At 41.5% G+C, this 18,980-nt stretch overlaps 1 protein-coding gene across 2 annotated transcripts in view; it reads left to right on the top strand.

Moving 5' to 3' along the window:
- The window catches only part of lrp12 (low density lipoprotein receptor-related protein 12), an 85,461-nt gene extending 66,807 nt beyond the window's left edge, over window positions 1-18,654 (top strand). For both annotated transcript variants that reach the window (XM_072262969.1, XM_072262960.1), the window contains 2 exons: window positions 9,827-9,959; window positions 17,481-18,654. In XM_072262969.1, coding sequence (XP_072119070.1) covers window positions 9,827-9,959; window positions 17,481-18,347 — 1,000 coding nt within the window. In that variant the 3' untranslated portion in view covers window positions 18,348-18,654. The remainder of the gene's footprint in view (window positions 1-9,826; window positions 9,960-17,480) is intronic.
- The last annotated feature ends 326 nt before the right edge of the window (window positions 18,655-18,980 follow it).

The following is an 18,980-nucleotide window of genomic DNA, read 5'->3' as shown; positions in this document are numbered from 1 at the left end:
AGAGTCAAGAAAATGAGTGGAGGTATGATCAAAAGGTTAGGTTCTCCCACCTAATGCCTGGAGTCAAGTCCTCAAAGAATTTGGGGCAACCTGGGAAGCATAAATTGGCTGACTGCTGGGTGGCTACGCCTTGTGTAGTGGAGAGTCATATGCTAAACGTACCAGTTTTCCAGGTGAAACCAGAGGATGGGAAAGGGCCTGTCAAGACTCTCCATCAGAACCGCCTTCCACCTCTGGGACAAGAGGTGCGTGTTGACCCAGAGCCTGGCCTGGACCCTTTCTAGTTAGAGGACTCTGTGGAAATGTGCGGGAACCGAAGGACCAGCAGCGGGAAGGATTAGACCGGACCCCACCCTGAATATGATACGGATTTGGAGAATGAGGAAATGGAGGTATATGCTGCCCTTCGTTAGCTCCCAAATAATTGATGAAGAGATTCTCAACCCTTTTCATGCTGAGGTGGGTGAAATGGGGAGAACTAGCCATGGATTGGCAAGTTTGCAGATAGAAAATAATGAGAGGCTGGACTCTAACTGGGCATTGAGAGTGAGCTCAGCCAAGTGACAAGGGGCCCTTAGTTGTCGGGAGGCACAAGTAATGGACAGGCAGAAGCCTCCCCAGGTAGACAAGAAAGAGCCTAGGGAGTGTCTGAAGCTGAAGAAGTAGATGATGGGGTAAGGAGATCCCGAAGAGTCAGGAGACCCCCCACACAGACTGGCCTATGTCGCACCCGGGGAACAGAGTGTGGCACCTGTCCCCTTGATGAGCTATGTCACTACCATTTACACCTGGGTTGGACCTTGTGCTTTGTATGAAGGGTGACAAATTATCTCAACATCATGAAGGCATAACTAATTTTGGTGGGGGGAGAGTGTAATGCCCTGGTAAAGGTTTTACTGCTAACGTAATGGTCTTTCTGTAGAAGCAGTGTTTGGGTTATGGTTAGAGAAAACAGATACTTTAGAATATGAGCTGGGTCTTTTGTTCAGCATGAGAGGGAGATAGAAGGCGCTGGAGAAAACGGGCCGTAGGATATGACCCGGTGGGGAAATCGTAATTCGATGGAGCCAGGCAGCAAGATTGACTGAGGATCGGTGAATTGAGCTCCAGCTGGTGCACATTTGACTGTTTAATTATAATAGGCTCTTTTTGTTTTTTCTTTACAAACCCTTCTAGTTAAGATTCATAAATATTAATTCCTTTAATCGTATGCAGTGTGCTGTCTGTAGTTTGTCGGCACTGAGTTGTACCAGGGCTGCAAATTGCACAGTATCCACACAAATCGAGGTTTTGAGTGGGAGAGCCATTTCAGAGTCATGGGTTTGGCGGGATCGGACTGTGTCTTTCCTAGACTTGCGCAGCCAAGGAAACCAGCGGGGTTTCAGTTATACATCTGAACAAGAACTGGAAGATGAAAAGCCAGGAAATTGACGTGTCTGGACAGTGAATGTTACTTCTTGTGTCTTTGTATGGGGCATGTGTTGATGGGATTTTTGACGGATGGGAAATCAGTAAACATATCAAGAATTTGTACTTGTTAATCTTGCAATCATGTGGTCATTTGAAACACATTATTATTATTATTATTATAATTATATTTTGTTTTCTTGGTTCAAACTGGTAAAACCTGAAGTGCAGGCACAGCCAAGTACACCATTACTCAATTGCTTGAAACTTTCGGACTATTCTACTGGTGTTTAGTATTGTTATTTTCCGAAGATTTACATAGGCCGAGTTGTTTAATGCTATTGTGTTGTTTATTATTATTATCCCTTTACTGGTCACCTCACTACAGGAAGGATGTGGAAACCATAGAAAGGGTGCAGAGGAGATTTACAAGGATGTTGCCTGGATTGGGGAGCATGCCTTATGAGAATAGGTTGAGTGAACTCGCCCTTTTTTTGCCTTGGAGCGACGGAGGATGAGAGGTGACCTGATAGAAGTGTATAAGATGATGAGAGGCATTGATCGTGTGGATAGTCAGAGGCTTTTTCCCAGAGCTGAAATGGCTAGCACGAGAGGGCATAGTTTTAAGGTGCTTGGAAGTAGGTACAGAGGAGATGTCAGGGTAAGTTTTTTTACGCAGAGAGTGGTGAGTGCGTGGAATGGGCTGCCGGTGACGCTGGTGGAGGCAGATACAATAGGGTCTTTTAAGACAGGTACATGGAGCTTAGAAAAATAGAGGGCTATGGGTAACCCTAGATAATTTCTAAGGTAAGGACATGTTTGGTTCAGCTTTGTGGGCCGAGGGGCCTGTATTGTGCTGTAGGTTTTCTATGTTTCTACTTGCATAAATTTTCCCTCTCAGTCCTCCTGATCTTGCCTTGCACAGAGGTTTTATCTTTTGGAGCCCACTGGTTTTGTAGGCCAAAGAATTTCCACGTCGTCACCCCCCCCCCCCCACCCCCCAACCCCCAAGACCTCCTTAGCCTTGTATTGAACTTCCAGGATTGCAGTGAGTGTGGTGTATGTGCTGATGACTGTTGTCTGCTAGTTCCATTTTAGAGTGTGCTATAAGGGTCATGACGCCTTCACTTATTCTCTCCCACCGCCTTTCCACCCAGGGGCAGTCACTGAGATTTTAGATTAGTTCATTGTTGATGATAAAACCTGGTTGTAAAAGAGGTCTTCCTCTTCTGGATTAACCCTTCCAGAAAAGAATGTGCTGGTGGCTTGTACTTTTGACTGGTCATCTCTTGCCTATTGTGGTTCACTCAGGACAACAATGTAAATATTTCTGAGGAACCTTTAGCACTGCCGATGCATGGGTGTTTCTTAACCCGAATCAGGGCCAAAAAATGGAGGTGAATTTATCAAGGACAGATGGGCAGTCAACACCCACTGGAATGAACATTTCAAAGAATTCTTCAGCCCTCACTCTGAAATGAGCAACGACGACTCCTGTTTCCAGCAAACTATCAAGTCCAGCCTTGCTGCTAATCCTCACTGACAAAATGTCAAAGGCTCTGTGTGGAGTAAAAACTTTAAGGCCTTTGGATCAGCTGAAGCCCTAAAACCTGGACTGGAAATTAATTGACAAATTTATAACTCCCTTCTCTATTTGGGAAGAAGAAAATGTGCCGGGGGTTGTCAGAGATGCTGTAATCACATCCTTGCTCTGGACTGGAAATAAATGAATTGCTGCTACAGAGGAGTCTCTCCCTTGACTACCACAGGGAAGGGTGTCAGCCACCTGGCTATCCTAAACTGTTTTGATCAGAAAGCAAGGAGCTGCTTTTCAAATTGCTTTGTGAATTCAATCCATCTAGAGACACAATGGATGTGATCTTCACCAGGTGACATCTCTGACCGGTATAGAGAGGAAATAAACTATTTAGGTGGCCTTCCTTGACCCTGCAAACGCCTTTCACTTTCATAATTGAAGGAAATATGAAGCATCCTTCACAAATTTGGCTGTCTGCAGAGCTCCTTTTCTTTTTGCTCGAGTTTGTTGAGGATATAGCAAGCTAAACCAATGGAGATGTGGTGTATTTGGATTTTCAGAGAGATGTGTGAAATGTAAAAGGCTGGAGCACAAAATAGTGTATTAACATAGATTGAAGTCTTGCTATTACTTAGATGATAAAGTCAGAATAAATGGATCTGCAAGCTGCGGGGAAAATGAGAATGACAGTGTTCGAATAATGGTCTTGGGCTCTTGATTATTCACTATCAGTATTTATTGAGGATGAATTAGAGTGTTAGGTATCCAAATCTGAGGTGACGTGAGAATAGGTGAAAAGATGCTGTTAACTAAGAGCAAGCTAGATGTTTTTGTGCATGAAAAGTAAATTACAGTGCAGAAGCAACAAATAACTAAAACACGAAGTGGCAGGGGTTTGAAATGTAATAATAAAGAGGTAATTATTGCAGTTATATGGGGTATTGTTGAGACCACACCAGGAGTACTGCATACATCTTTGCTCGTATAAATCTTTAATAAAATGTCACTGTTAGGACTTCAGTGTGTCAGACTGGCAGATTTTCCAAACTACCGGATGTTGTTTGTCAAATTTAAAAAAAAATCTATCAATGTTTTTAAAGAAAATGACAAACAGCATCCAATAAGGGAGTAAAGGGAGCATGATAAGTGGAACACAGTAAGTTTCAATTTGTATGGTGTTCCCATCTCCAGCTCTGACCCTCACGCCCAGCAAGGCAAGACTGACCTTGTAAACAGTCAGATGTGTGATGATGAGGACTTAATTGACTAATGAATGTACTGGGTACCAAGTCAGGATTTCTAATAATTAAATACTGTATTATTGCAATTTAAGCATACAAGCATTGGAGGCAGTTTGGAAGAGATTCAATATGCCAATTCCTATCCTGAAGAGTTGTCCTATCAGGAACAACTGATACTGGTTAGACTTGTATTCTTTGGATTTTCAAAGGATGAGGAGTGCTGTCTTAGTAAGATAAAATCTTAATGGGGGCATGATGGGAACTACGATGTTATGTTCCTACTGCTGGGAGAGTCTTAGCAAGGGGGATTGTGACAAGTGGAAGTCCATGAGATTGTTTTCTCACAGACTGGTGAACCTCTGGAATTCTGTACCCCAGATGGAGTCTGGATAGATCACCAGAGATATTTAAAGAGGAAGTAGATAAAATTTTGAAAGGTTGGGGAACTGAGGTTTAGGCACATTGGTCATGATCATAGTGAATTGCAGAGGCAGGCTTGAGGGATTATATGGCCTTGTGTATAAGAAATTTGTTTCATGACAGTTATGCAAGATCAGTCACTGTGCAGTCGGGTATCAGGCAAGGCAGTGTCACTGCTCCAGTGTTCCTTGCAGTCTAATAGACAATAGGTGCAGGAGTAGGCCATTCGGCCCTTCGAGCCAGCACCACCATTCACTGTGATCATGGCTGATCATCCACAATCAGTTCCCTTTTCCTGTGCCTTCTCCCCATATTCCTTCACTCCGCTATCTTTAAGAGCTCTATCTAACTCTTTTTTGAAAGAATCCAGAGAACTGGCCTCCATTGTCTTCTGAGGCAGAGCATTCCACAGAACCACAACCCTCTGTGTGAAAAAGTTTTTCCTCCACTCCGTTCTAAATTGTCTACCCCTTATTCTTAAACTGTGGCCTCTGGTTCTGGACTCCCCCAACATCGGGAACACGTTTCCTGCCTCAAGCATGTCCAATCCCTTAATAATCTTATATGTTTCAATCAGATCCCCTCTCATCCTTCTAAATTCCAGTGTATACAACCCCAGTTGCTCCATTCTTTCAACATATGACAGTCCCTCCATCCCGGGAATTAACCTCGTGAACCTACGCTGCACTCCCTCAATAGCTAGAATGTCCTTCCTCAAATTTGGAGACCAAAACACTACACAATATTCCAGGTGTGGTCTCATCAGGGCCCTGTACAACTGCAGAAGGACCTCTTTGCTCCTATACTCAGTTCCCCTTGTTATGAAGGCCAGCATGCCATTAGCTTTCTTCACTGCCTGCTGTACCTGCATGCTTACTTTCAGTGACTGATGAACAAGGACCCCTAGATCTCGTTGTACTTCCCTTTTCCTAACTTGACACCATTCAGATAGTAATCTGCCTTCCTGTTTTTGCTACCAAAGTGGATAACCTCACATTTATCCACATTAAACTGCATCTGCCATGCATCTGCCCACTCACCCAACCTGTCCAAATCACCCTGCATTCTCATAACATCCTCCTCACATTTCACACTGCTACCCTGCTTTGTGTCATCTGCAAATTTGCTAATGTTACTTTTAATCCCTTTATCTAAATCATTAATGTATATTGTAAATAGCTGCGGTCCCAGCACCGAGCCTTGCGGTACCCCACTAGTCATTGCCTGCCATTCTGAAAAGGACCCATTAATCCCTACTCTTTGTTTCCTGTCTGCCAACCAATTTTCTATCCATGTCAGTACCCTACCCCCAATACCATTTGCTCTAATTTTACACACTAACCTCCTATGTGGGACCTTAACAAAGGCTTTCTGAAAGTCCAGGTACACTACATCCACTGGCTTTCCCATGTCCATTTTCATAGTTATATTCTCAAAAAATTTCAGAAGATTAGTGGAGCATGATTTCCCTTTGGTATATCCATGATGACTCAGACCTATCCTGCCACTGCTATCCAAATATGCCGCTATTACATATTTTATAATTGATTCCAGCATCTTCCCCACCACTGATGTCAGACTAACTGGTCTGTTTTCTCTCTCCCTCCTTTCTCAAAAAGTGAGACAACATTAGCCACCCTCCAATCCGCAGGAGCTGATCCTGAATCTGTAGAACATTGGAAAATGATTACCAATGGGTCCACGATTTCTAGAGCCACCTCCTTAAGTACCCTGGGATGCAGACCATCAGGCCCTGGGGATTTATCACCCTTCAGTCCCAACATTTTACCCAACACCATTTTATGCCTGATGTGAATTTCCTTCAGTTCCTCTGTTACCCTAGGTCCTCTGGCCACTATTACATCCGGGAGATTGTTTGTGTCTTCTCCAGTGAAGACAGATCCAAAGTACCTGTTCAGCTCATCTGCCATTTCCTTGTTCCCCATAATAATTTCACCCGTTTCTGTCTTCCAGGGCCCAACTTTCATCTTAACTAATTTTTTTTCCTCTTCACATATCTAAAGAAGCTTTTATTATCCTCCTTTATATTTTTGGCTAGCTTACCTTCGTACCTCATCTTTCCCCCTTTTTAGTTATCTGTTGCTCCTTAAAAGTCTCCCAATCCTCTGGCTTCCCACTCATCCTTGCTATGTTGTACCTCCTCTCTCTTATTTTTATACTGTCCTTGACCTCCCTTGTCATCCACAGTCGCCCTTTACTCCCCTTAGAACTTTTCTTCCTCTTTGGAATGAACTGATCCTGCATCTCTGTATTATTCCCAGAAATACCTGCCATTGTTGTTCCACTGTCATCCCTGCTAGGGTATCTTTCCAGTCAACTTTTGCCAGCTCCTCCCTCATGTGTCCATAGTCCCCTTTGTTCAATTGTAATACTGACACTTCCGATCTTCCCTTCTCCCTCTCAAATTGTAGATTAAAACTTATCATATTATGGTCACTACCTCCTAATAGCTCCTTTACCTTGAGTTCCGTTATTAAGTCTGACTCATTACACAACACTAAATCCAGAATTGCCTTCTCCCTGGTAGGCTCTAATACAAGCTGCTCTAAGAATCCATCTCTGAGGCATTCCACAAACCCTCTTTCCTGGGGTCCAGTATAAACCTGATTTTCCCAGTCTACCTGCATGTTAAAATCCCCCATAACAACTGTAGAATTACCTTTGCGACATGCCAATTTTAACTCTTGGTTTAACTTGCACCCTATACCCAGGCTACTGTTTGGGGGCCTGTAGATGACTCCCATCAGAGTCTTTTTGCCCTTACAGTTTCTCAGTTCTATCCATACTGACTCTACATCTCCTGATTCTATGTCCCCTCTCGCAAGGGACTGATTTCATTCCTCACCAACAGAGCCACTCCACCCCACCCCCTCTGCCCACCTGTCTGTCCTTTCAACAGGATGTATGTTCTGAATATTCATTTCCCAGCCCTGGTCCTCTTGCAGCCATGTCTCTGTTATTCCCACAACATCATACTTGCCAATTTCCAGCTGAGCCTCAAGCTCATCCACTTTATTTCTTATACTACTTACATTATTTCTTAACGTGCTGTAATGTTGCCTATCACCTCCAATAAGCTTTGTGCTGAAAGGGAGCTAATCTACAGGATAAATTGGACATTGTTCAGCCTATGTGAATGTTCTTGTCTAGATCCAAGGTTACTGACACTATCTGCAAGCCATTGACTAGTATAATGAGCCTTGCATTTCACATCTGCAAAACAAACCAACTACTGTCTACTAACCTTGCTACAGTGGTGCAAAACCATCCTCCAATGATAAAAGACCTGAACTAGACACACTCTAAGTTCAGAGCTACCTCTCAGTAAATGTAGACATTAAAAGGGATGGGGACTTTTATCATCAATGCTCCAGCACAGCCCCAGGTTCCTCTATGATCTTTGTCTCAGAAGCTGATGCCAGAACATCCTTCAAGAGGATGAGCCCTCACGGTGCTCAGGAGGAACGTGGTGAACTTCCTCAAGACTATCACCCAGTAGCTGTCACCCTTACTGTGATGAAGTGCTTTGAGATGTCGATTGTTAGTATTTGCTCCTTTCTAAGCAAAGGCCTGGACACACTACAATTTGCCTATTGCCACGACAGGTCTACATTGGATGCAATCACACTGGCTCTCCACTGGGCTTTGGACCACCTGTACATAAGCAATACCTACATCAGGCTGATGCTTATTGATTAAAACTCAGTGTTTAACACAATCATCCCCTCAATATTAATCAACAAGCTTCAAAATCTGTGCCTCCTTCTGCAAATGGATCCTTGACTTCCTCATCTGGGGACCATAGTTGGTGCAAATCAGTCATAAAACTTCCTCCTCACTAGTAATCAACATGGGTGCACCTCAAAGATGGCTCAAACGCCCTATCCACTGTTGTTGGCAGAATCTCAATGGCTATACAGTGTGCAGGAGCAAATAAGATCAGCTGGTCAAGTAGTGTTGCAACAATAACCTTGCATTTCATGTTAGCGAGACCAAAACCAACAACTGATTTATGGATGTTAGGAAAGAGAAGTTGGAAAAACATGCACCAGTCTTCAGTGGAAAAGGTCAATGTCTATGCTGAGTGAGGCCTCCGTCAGTCAAGGTTGACCGTGGATGTTGCATGGTAGCTATGTAGATGTGCAAGCCTGGGCAGTACAATATGGAAAGCAAGCCTTTGCCCATGTAGCTATCTTCCCTTCTCCATGCATCTGATGAACCCAAAGGAACAGCAGAGACTGATACAGTTTGGTGCCAGCAGCTTTGCAGGAATTTGCCACTTAGTTTTGAACTCAACGTAGGACTGCCTTAGGGACTCCAGCTTCAGATTTTTCCCTCAGGGCTTACTCCTGAAGCCCTCCCCATGAGTGGGTATCACTGCAAGGCACTGGAGGTTTGAGATCAGAGTTTTCCTTCTAGCTGAGCTGCCAACCATGGCTGACGAGCCTCATTTATCCAAAGGAACTGGTTTTAAGGCGCCAGTAACCCGCCTTTGCCCCTTCTATCAGTAGAAACGGTTCTGCTGGGAATAGTAGTTAAGCCACATGTGAAAGCCATGAGGTAGACTTGGTTGTCAGAGGCTATTTGTGGTGCATGCCATGGGAGCATTTAATAGGTAGTGGGAGCTTAACTCCTGGCTATAACAACCTTAAGATCTATGCTAGACCTGCCATATTGATACAATCAGGATGAAGGTATGCCAGCAGTTATTCTTCATTAGGAATTTGAGGAGATTTGGTATGTCACAAAGACTAGAAAATTTCCTCAGCTGTATTGTGGAGAGCATTCTAACTAGTTGCATTACTGTCTAGTATGGAGCCGCCAGAGCACAGGATTGTAAGAGGCTTCAGATGGTTGTAGACCGAGCGGCATCTTTCATTAAGGACTCACCATCCAGGACATGCCTTCTTCTCATACCATCATGGTAAACATCCTGAAGGCCCTCATTTGATGTTATAGGAAGAGCTTCTGAAGAACCCATGAACATTACCTCACAATTCCTCTTTTGCAATATTTATTTATTCTTATTGTAACTTGTAGTAATTTGTCATTCCTGCACTGTACTGCAGTCATAAAACAACAAATTTTATGATTTATGTCAATGACAATAAATATGATTCTGAGAACTGATCTGTAACTGCTGCTTTTTTGTGCCACTTTGAGAAGAACTCAGTTGTTATTTTTTTATTATGTTTGTAAGGTCTTTTGAAACCCATTTATCAAGAGTTGAAGCAGAACTACTACGAAGGGAGGCTCCACCATCCTATGGTCAGTTGATTGCACAAGGCTTGATTCCTCCAGTGGAAGATTTCCCAGTGTGTTCATCAAGTCAGGTAATATCTTAACTGATTCTTATTTGTATTTACACACTGCAGCTGTAAGCTGTGCTGTTTCAGTTATGATAATGTATATGAATAAAATTAAAGGCTATAAAAGCCTACCTTTGATTCTAATAATATGAATCATGATCTTATTTGTAATCCTAGGAAGCATCACTGGAACCAAGTTTTTTTTTCACTAGATCTTTGCTTTGCCTAATGACTATGTAGTTAGTCACTGTTCTTATTGCTAGTTACCTATACTAGTTATCGCAACCCCATCAGGGGTTGGTTGCATCCTGATTATAGGTTTAGGATAAAACTGATGATGAGATAGAGGAGGATTTCGGATATAAGAGAGTTATCAATGAGTGGCTTTATTTGCATGTGAATTGGAGTTGGGGTGTTATAGCATGGTCATGTTAATAATTCAATAACTGGGTAGTGCTTGTTTCTACTAGCTTGCTTAGTTTCCCACCTGGGTGTTACGGATGCCGACAGCATGATAAAATTGGTCATAAGGCTGAGGGGGGAAAAGTCATTGGCAAACTAAGATCATTCTGAATTGGCTTAACCCCTACTTCAAACATGGATTTGGTCAGGGGAAGATTTATTACATTCCCAAGAAAGGGATCATTGAGTCATAAACAGTCTGCTGGAAGAACTTAGTGGGAGAAAAGGAATTGTTGACGTTTCGGGTTGAAACCCTGCATCTGTACTCCAAGGGATCTGTAATATTGGCTTCAGCTATTGGTTTAGCTTCTCCCACTTGATGTCAGGATTAATTTGAAAGATTTTGAGCTAGTGCCAGGAGGTAGCTTGGAATCATAGAATTGTTATAGTACAGGAGGCAACCATTTAGGTTTGTATTGCCTTTTAATACCATTTCTCTTCTGCAAATTAATTTTCCTTCTGAATGGGCAAGTTACAGGTTTAAATCATCCAGATATCTTGTGAATAAAGAAAATTAGTTTGACAGTCCAGTGCATCAGAGGAAGTTAATCCAGCATTAATCAGATATTATCCATTCAATAACCGAATGCTCTCATGTAAAATCTCAAATTAACTGTTGTGCTTTCAACATTATAAGTGACTATACCGACATGTGGTAATGTGAAAATAAAGTGATTAGCACTATATATTAGCAAATATCTGGTTTGTGATGTTACATACCCATTGTCTGAACCTATCACTGTGCTGCATACAGATGCTTTGATATTGGGTAAAGGTTGGGCCATGGAGGGAGACATCGATCAAACATCGATTATGAAAGGAACTCAGATAAGGAGGTTGTAGATTGCAGGCACTATTATAAAATGAAAACCTGTCAATATTGTTAATAAATCTAGCCCATTTCCTGTCACTTTGAACACCAGATAACTAGACCAAATACAGCCATCAAATCATACTAAGCTGGATAATGGAATGGCAATTAAAAACCAAACAAATCTAGGAGAAATAGAAGGATTAGATGGGATAGAGTCTGTGAAATATGTTGAGGAAAGCTTCCTATTTCAATGTGGAGGTCCCAACTAGAGAGAGCATGATATTGGATTTCTGTTACTCCTCTAAGGGCACGAGTAAGGCAAGTGACAGAGAACTGTTTTGGGGGAACACTTTGGATCTAGTGGTCATAATTCAATTAGTGAAGTATAGGACTGATCCTTGGGTTGAGATTCTAAGTTGGAATCAGGCCAATTTTGATGACGTCAGAAAGGATTTGGCAGGCATGATTCAGCAAAAAGATGCTTGATAACTGGGAGGCTTTCAAAAATGAATAACTAAGAGCACAGAATTGGTAAGTTATTGTTAGAGTAAAAAGGCAAGGCTAACAAGTTTAGGGACCCTTGGTTATTCAGGGACATTGAGGCCCTGGTAAAGAAAAAGAGGAAGACGCATTTGCAGTTAGGATCAATTGAGGAACTTGAGTATAAGAAATGCAAGCGAACACTTGAGACAAACCAGGAGAGTTAACAGAGGACACTTTTAACCCTTGCAGACAAGGTGAAAGAGAATCTCAGTAGTTTCAATATCTATATTAAGAGCCGGAGGAGAGCAGGGAGCAAAATTGGTCATCTTGAAGATCAGTGTGGTTATCTATGCATGGAGTCGAAAAAAACGGGGAGATTTTTTTTTACTTAGAAGACTGATGCATAGACTATAGAGCTAAAGCAAAACAGAACATAGACCATATCTGGATTACAGAAACATAGAAACATAGAAAATAGGTGCAGGAGTAGGCCATTCGGCCCTTCGAGCTTGCAACGCCATTTATAATGATCATGGCTGATCATCCAACTCAGAACCCCGCCCCAGCCTTCCCTCCATACCCCCTGACCCCCGTAGCCACAAGGGCCATATCTAACTCCCTCTTAAATATAGCCAATGAACTGGCCTCAACTGTTTCCTGTGGCAGAGAATTCCACAGATTCACCACTCTCTGTGTGAAGAAGTTTTTCCTAATCTCGGTCCTAAAAGGCTTCCCCTCTATCCTCAAACTGTGGCCCCTCGTTCTAGACTTCCCCAACATCGGGAACAATCTTCCTGCATCTAGCCTGTCCAATCCCTTTAGGATCTTATACGTTTCAATCAGATCCCCCCTCAATCTTCTAAATTCCAACGAGTACAAGCCCAGTTCATCCAGTCTTTCTTCATATGAAAGTCCTGCCATCCCAGGAATCAATCTGGTGAACCTTCTTTGTACTCCCTCTATGGCAAGGATGTCTTTCCTCAGATTAGGGGACCAAAACTGCACACAATACTCCAGGTGTGCTCTCACCAAGGCCTTGTACAACTGCAGTAGTACCTCCCTGCTCCTGTACTTGAATCCTCTCGCTATAAATGCCAGCATACCATTCGCCTTTTTCACCGCCTGCTGTACCTGCATGCCCACTTTCAATGACTGGTGTATAATGACACCCAGGTCTCGTTGCACCTCCCCTTTTCCTAATCGGCCACCATTCAGATAATAATCTGTTTTCCTATTTTTGCCACCAAAGTGGACAACTTCACATGTATCCACATTAAATTGCATCTGCCATGAATTTGCCCACTCACCTAACCTATCCAAGTCATCCTGCATCCTCTTGGCATCCTCCTCACAGCTAACACTGCCACCCAGCTTCATGTCATCCGCAAACTTGGAGATGCTGCATTTAATTCCCTCATCCAAGTCATTAATATATATTGTAAACAACTGGGGTCCCAGCACTGAGCCTTGCGGTACCCCACTAGTCACCGCCTGCCATTCTGAAAAGGTCCCGTTGATTCCCACTCTTTGCTTCCTGTCTGCTAACCAATTCTCCACCCACACCAATACCTTATCCCCAATACCATGTGCTTTAAGTTTGCACACTAATCTCCTGTGTGGGACCTTGTCAAAAGCCTTCTGAAAATCCAAATATACCACATCCACTGGTTCTCCCCTATCCACTCTACTAGTTACATCCTCAAAAAATTCTGAGATTCGTCAGACATGATTTTCCTTTCACAAATCCATGCTGACTTTGTCCGATCATTTCACCGCTTTCCAAATGTGCTGTTATCACATCCTTGATAACTGACTCCAGCAGTTTCCCCACCACCGACGTTAGGCTAACCGGTCTATAATTCCCCGGTTTCTCTCTCCCTCCTTTTTTAAAAAGTGGAGTTACATTAGCCACCCTCTAATCCTCAGGAACTAGTCCAGAATCTAACGAGTTTTGAAAAATTATCACTAATGCATCCACTATTTCTTGGGCTACTTCCTTAAGCACTCTGGGATGCAGACCATCTGGCCCTGGGGATTTATCTGCCTTCAATCCCTTCAATTTACCTAACACCACTTCCCTACTAACATGTATTCCGCTCAGTTCCTCCACCTCACTGGACCCTCTGTCCCCTACTATTTCTGGAAGATTATTTATGTCCTCCTTAGTGAAGACAGAACCAAAGTAATTATTCAATTGGTCTGCCATGTCCTTGCTCCCCATAATCAATTCACCTGTTTCTGTCTGCAGGGGACCTACATTTGTCTTTACCAGTCTTTTTCTTTTTACATATCTATAAAAGCTTTTACGGTCCATTTTTATGTTCCCTGCCAGTTTTCTCTCATAATCTTTTTCCCCCTTCCTAATTAAGCCCTTTGTCCTCCTCTGCTGAACTCTGAATTTCTCCCAGTCCTCAGGTGAGCCACTTTCTGTGGCTAATTTGTATGCTTCTTCTTTGGAATTGATACTATCCCTAATTTCTCTTGTCAGCCACGGGTGCACTACCTTCCTTGATTTATTCTTTTGCCAAACTGGGATGAACAATTGTTGTAGTTCATCCATGCAACCTTTAAATACTTGCCAGAGGTGCTGGCTGTTTTTAGGTGAATTAGGGTGGGTAAATCCCCAGGACCTTGCAAGGTGATCTGTCAGATCATGTGGGAGGCTAGTGTAGGAATTGCGAGGACTCCTGCAGAGATATTTAAACCGTCTCTAGCCATGGGTGAGGTGCCAAAGACTTGATAACTAATATTGTTCCATTGTTTAAGAATGGCTCTAAGAATGAGTTGGGAAATTATCGGCTGGTGAACCTGATGTCAGTTGTAGGTAAATTATTAGAAGGTATTCTAACGCACAGCATGTATAAGTATAGGGTAGAGTGAGCCTTTTTAGGGATAGTCAGCAACACACAAAAATTGCTGGAAGAACTCAGCAGGTCAGGCAGCATCTATGGAAAAGAGTATATTTGATGTTTCGGGTCAAAATCCTTTGGCAGGACCCTTTTGTGTAGTGGACAATGAGAAAGGTGATCAAAGCTTGCAGCCTGATGTTGACCAGCTAGGAAAATGGGCTTAAAAGTGTCATATTGAATTTAATGCAGATAGGTCTGGGGTGTTGCACATTGGGATGACAAACCAGGGTAAGATGGTGAATGGTAGGGGTCTGAGGTATGCAGTAGAACAAAGGAACCTGAAAATAGAGATACAGGTAGATATGGTCATATAGAGACCTCTTTAGCACATTGACCTTAATAAATCAGAGCATTGAGACAGGAGTTGGGATGTTGTGTTGAAGTTGTACAAGTTGTTGGTGAGGCCTGGTTTGCAGTATTGTGTGCAGTTCTGCTTACCAACCTACAGGAAAAATATAAGCAAGCTTGAAAGAGTGCAGAGAAAATTTATAAGGATGGGACTTGATCTGAGTTGCAGGGAAAGGTTGACTAGGTTAGGACTTCATTCCGTAGAAAATAGGAGAATGAGGGGAGATTTGATAGAGGTGTACAAAATTAAGGGATATAGATAGGGTGAATGCATGCAGGCTTTTCCCCCTCAGGATGAGTAAGATTTGAACTAGAGGTCAGGTGTTTAGGGTGAAAGGTGAAATATTGAAGGAAAATTTGAGGGGAATCTTCACTCAGGAGAATGTGAATGTGGAATGAGCTGCCAGTGGAAGCGATAGATGCAGATTCAATTGTAACATTTATGAGAAGTTTGGATAAGTCGATATAGATGGGAGGGATTTGGAAGGATATTATCCAGTTACATGGGACTAGACAGAAGATGAGATCAGTATGGACTAGATGAGCTGAAGGGACTGTCTCTGTGCTGTAGTATTCTGTTTCTTTAAGTAATGGGGACAGAATGAAATCTGGGTGGGATTTTGGAAAGTTTGGTATGTTCTGGAGGTGAGAAAAGGTTGGGGAAGGAGCAAATGTCTGCTTTCTAAGGATACAGAAGTGCTGTATGGAAGCAAATGTTTTGTGCTGATTGAGGAATATTATAAGGGTCCAGCATGTTGGGAATTGGGTCCTAGGGGAAAAAATGATTTTTATTTTTATTGAAGTGGGTGCTGCTTGACAAAATATTGCATAATGAAGGTAAGCTATTGTGTAGATTGACTAAAAGGCATGTTAGTGACGGGTGGGATAATGGTTGATTTTTTAAAAAATTAACTTTTAGTTTTTAAATTCACAATTATTTCTTGGGGTGGAAGCCATCATGCTGTTTCTTTTTTAATGATGGCTATGAATAGAAGTGATACTAGCATTACTTGGCCCATTCTAACCTTGCCTTGCCTTCTTCGGGTCTACTGTCACCATTCCTTGGAAATCCTGGTATTAGTGCTCGTAAAGAAAATGAAATTAGGTGATTTTCTTTACCCCTGTCCCTTTCACCATTTAATTGCATCAGAATAGTTAAGATTTCAGATGCCAGAATGCTATGGTGGACTAAGGAGGGATGGGAATGTGATAATATGGCTTAGCATACCATTTCCCAAGATTTCATGTGGCAAACTCTGGTTTGGTAGAACATAGCATGCCGTATAACCAAGGTAAAAGGGGAAGAAAGTTAATATTTAAAAAGACTGAGCTATACAAGCACAAAACAAATCTGTATAGATTTTTTTTGTTAAAATGCTTGCTATTCTGATTCAGCAACAAGTTTACATAAAATAATTTGTTAAACCTATTTTAATTCTTTCTTTAAAAAGAAAACTCAATCTTTAGCTGCTTTCACCCCTGCAAGTGGGTAATATAGACTATGTAGAGTATTGGGATCAGTTTTGAAACTATCCAAATTAAGTTCAGTATTTACAGTGGAGAGTTTATATTGTTGCTTCTTCAAGGCCACACATCTCTTATTTGTCATTTTCTTCCAGTTTCCCTATTAATTTTTTGGTGTACTTGTATTGCTTTTCTATTTTAATTTTATTCACAATGTTACAAGTGAAAAATAATTTAAATAAGATGCAGAGCTAACAGTCTTGATCAAATGAATGCCACACAACAGTGTAAACAATGTAGTTTTGTTCTTTGTAAAGGAAACAAAGCTGTTTTATGAAGGATTGTTTAGTTCAACAATTAAAGGAATTTAAAAATTGAAAACTGGAAAAACAGTTTGAAGTTGTATTTTGTTATTTTTTCAAGCATTTTCTTTTAAGTCTTGTATTTAAAAATATTAATGATTTGTGCAATTGTAATAACTCACCTCACCCATCATTTGCACTTTGACTGTAACAATCAGCTTACCCTTAGAAAGCCATCACTAAAACTGGTAGTACTAAAGACAAATGAATTAAATTTTATAACATGGACGCACATAACCTCGATATGGTTAAGGTCCACTTTGTTTTTCCACTGAACCTTAAAAGATCTGCGTTAATTTAATTTTGAAGGCAGCTTTGAACTGTGTCAGATCAGTGGGTGGGTACCTGAGTGGAAGGGAAGATTGATCAGTGCTTTTAATGTGTGTGAGAGGGAGATAGGAATTGCTGAAAGAAAATCAGAATGCAATTGGCGTGGCATAAATAACATCGTAGGAGGAGACCATCATTGAGAATGTTTACATAATTTTGTTCTGTACCCCCTTTTGCTTTTCATTCAGCAGACCAATATAAATTACTGTTTTTGTGTTTTTTTGCAAATAGCTACCCAATTTTTTTAGGCAGCCTTAATTGCTACTTTTCACTCTAATTTAAAATGTCTGGAAGATTCTGAGTGGTACAATGAACCAAAACAATTAAAGTTTGAATATACTGCTAAACCTAATATTGTTTATTTAAATTTTAGGCATCCATTTTGGAAAACCTCCGATTAGCAGTAAGGTCACAACTTGGACTAACCTCCATTCGATCTTCTGCATCTAGTAGTCGATCTAACTTATGGAATCGCATCTTCAGTTTCACAAGATCCAGGAATTCGGGGTCTCTAGCGCTTGTGTCAACAGATAGAGATGATCCTACCGGTGAGCAAAATGTTACAAGGGAATCAGAAAGTCTACACCGTAGACTTATGACATTTGAATCTGATGATGCAGATCGAGACAGTGAGCGGAGAGATATACCTGGCGCTGTTGGTGGGCTTGTCGTCCCTCTACCTCAAAAGGTTGCACCCACCGCAGCAGTAGAAGTTGTTGTAGGAGCAAGTGGAATTTCATCTGGTTACCATATAAATACGGCTGCAGAAGTACCTACCTCACAATTGGAAACCTCAGAGCAGCCCAGCATTAGTCCAGCCAGACAGCAGTTGACCAGTGCACTGAGCAGAGTGACTCAGAGTTTGCGATGGATGAGATTTTCCATTGGGAGATCTAGTTCATCTCGTCAGAACCAGAGTCCCTTGCGACAGCTTGATACTAGAGTGAGTGGAAGAGAAGATGACGACGATGATGATGTTGAATTATTAATTCCAATTTCTGATCCAGCATCAGACATTGACATGAGGGGCTGCTGCAGACCTGTTGGTGAACCAAGCCCTAGAAGTGTGCAAGGAATCAGACAGCACTCTGCTTTAATGCCTGATAGAGAACAGTCTAGCAGTAGAGATGGGCCTTGTGAGCACTGTGGGATTGTACATACGGCCCAAGTACCCAATGCGTGTCTGGAAGCAACACTGAAGAATGAAGCCAGTGATGATGAATCCTTGCTTGTCTGCTAGCTGTGCAATACAATGAGTACTAATTTTATTTATGCTTCTGACGGTACTGTGCATCTTGTGACTTTTAAGTTTTTTTGGTACTTGAAACCAAATTTGTGTGACTGTCAGATACAATATTTATTACAGTTTATTTTGGTTTATGGGAGACAATGCATGTTTCATTCAATTTTTTGATTTTTTTCTTATACATTTAGGATATGTATTAAATTTATTTTAATGTGTAGAATGAAACTAAATTATAACTCATTTCTGTATTAACATTTTTCCTAGCTATTTCTAAAAATATTGCCTATTTATTTATTGCTTTTTCACAAATTGCATGTTTTATGATTTCTAACAAATAAGCTGAAAATTGAATCTGGAACATGAAAAGTAATGTAACAAATAAAAATTCACTTTTACAGAGAATTTTTGCTCTCTCATTCCCTTCATTTGGTTGCCTTGTATCAATATGATTATGCAGATGTTTTAGTTCAATGTCATTTTGCCTTCTCCAATATCCATCTTCAAATGACTGTTATGATATGTGATGGTGTCATATCACGTCCAACTGGCTATGCAAAAATTTCATATCTGGCACTGCAGTTTGAGATTCCAGTCATTCGATAACATTTACAAGTTACAAATAGAAGG

The sequence above is a fragment of the Mobula birostris genome, chromosome 1 (genome assembly GCF_030028105.1).
Source record: "Mobula birostris isolate sMobBir1 chromosome 1, sMobBir1.hap1, whole genome shotgun sequence".
NCBI lineage: Eukaryota > Metazoa > Chordata > Chondrichthyes > Myliobatiformes > Myliobatidae > Mobula > Mobula birostris.
The sequence above is the reverse complement of the archived record's forward strand: the minus strand, read 5'-3'. Positions and strand labels throughout refer to the sequence as shown.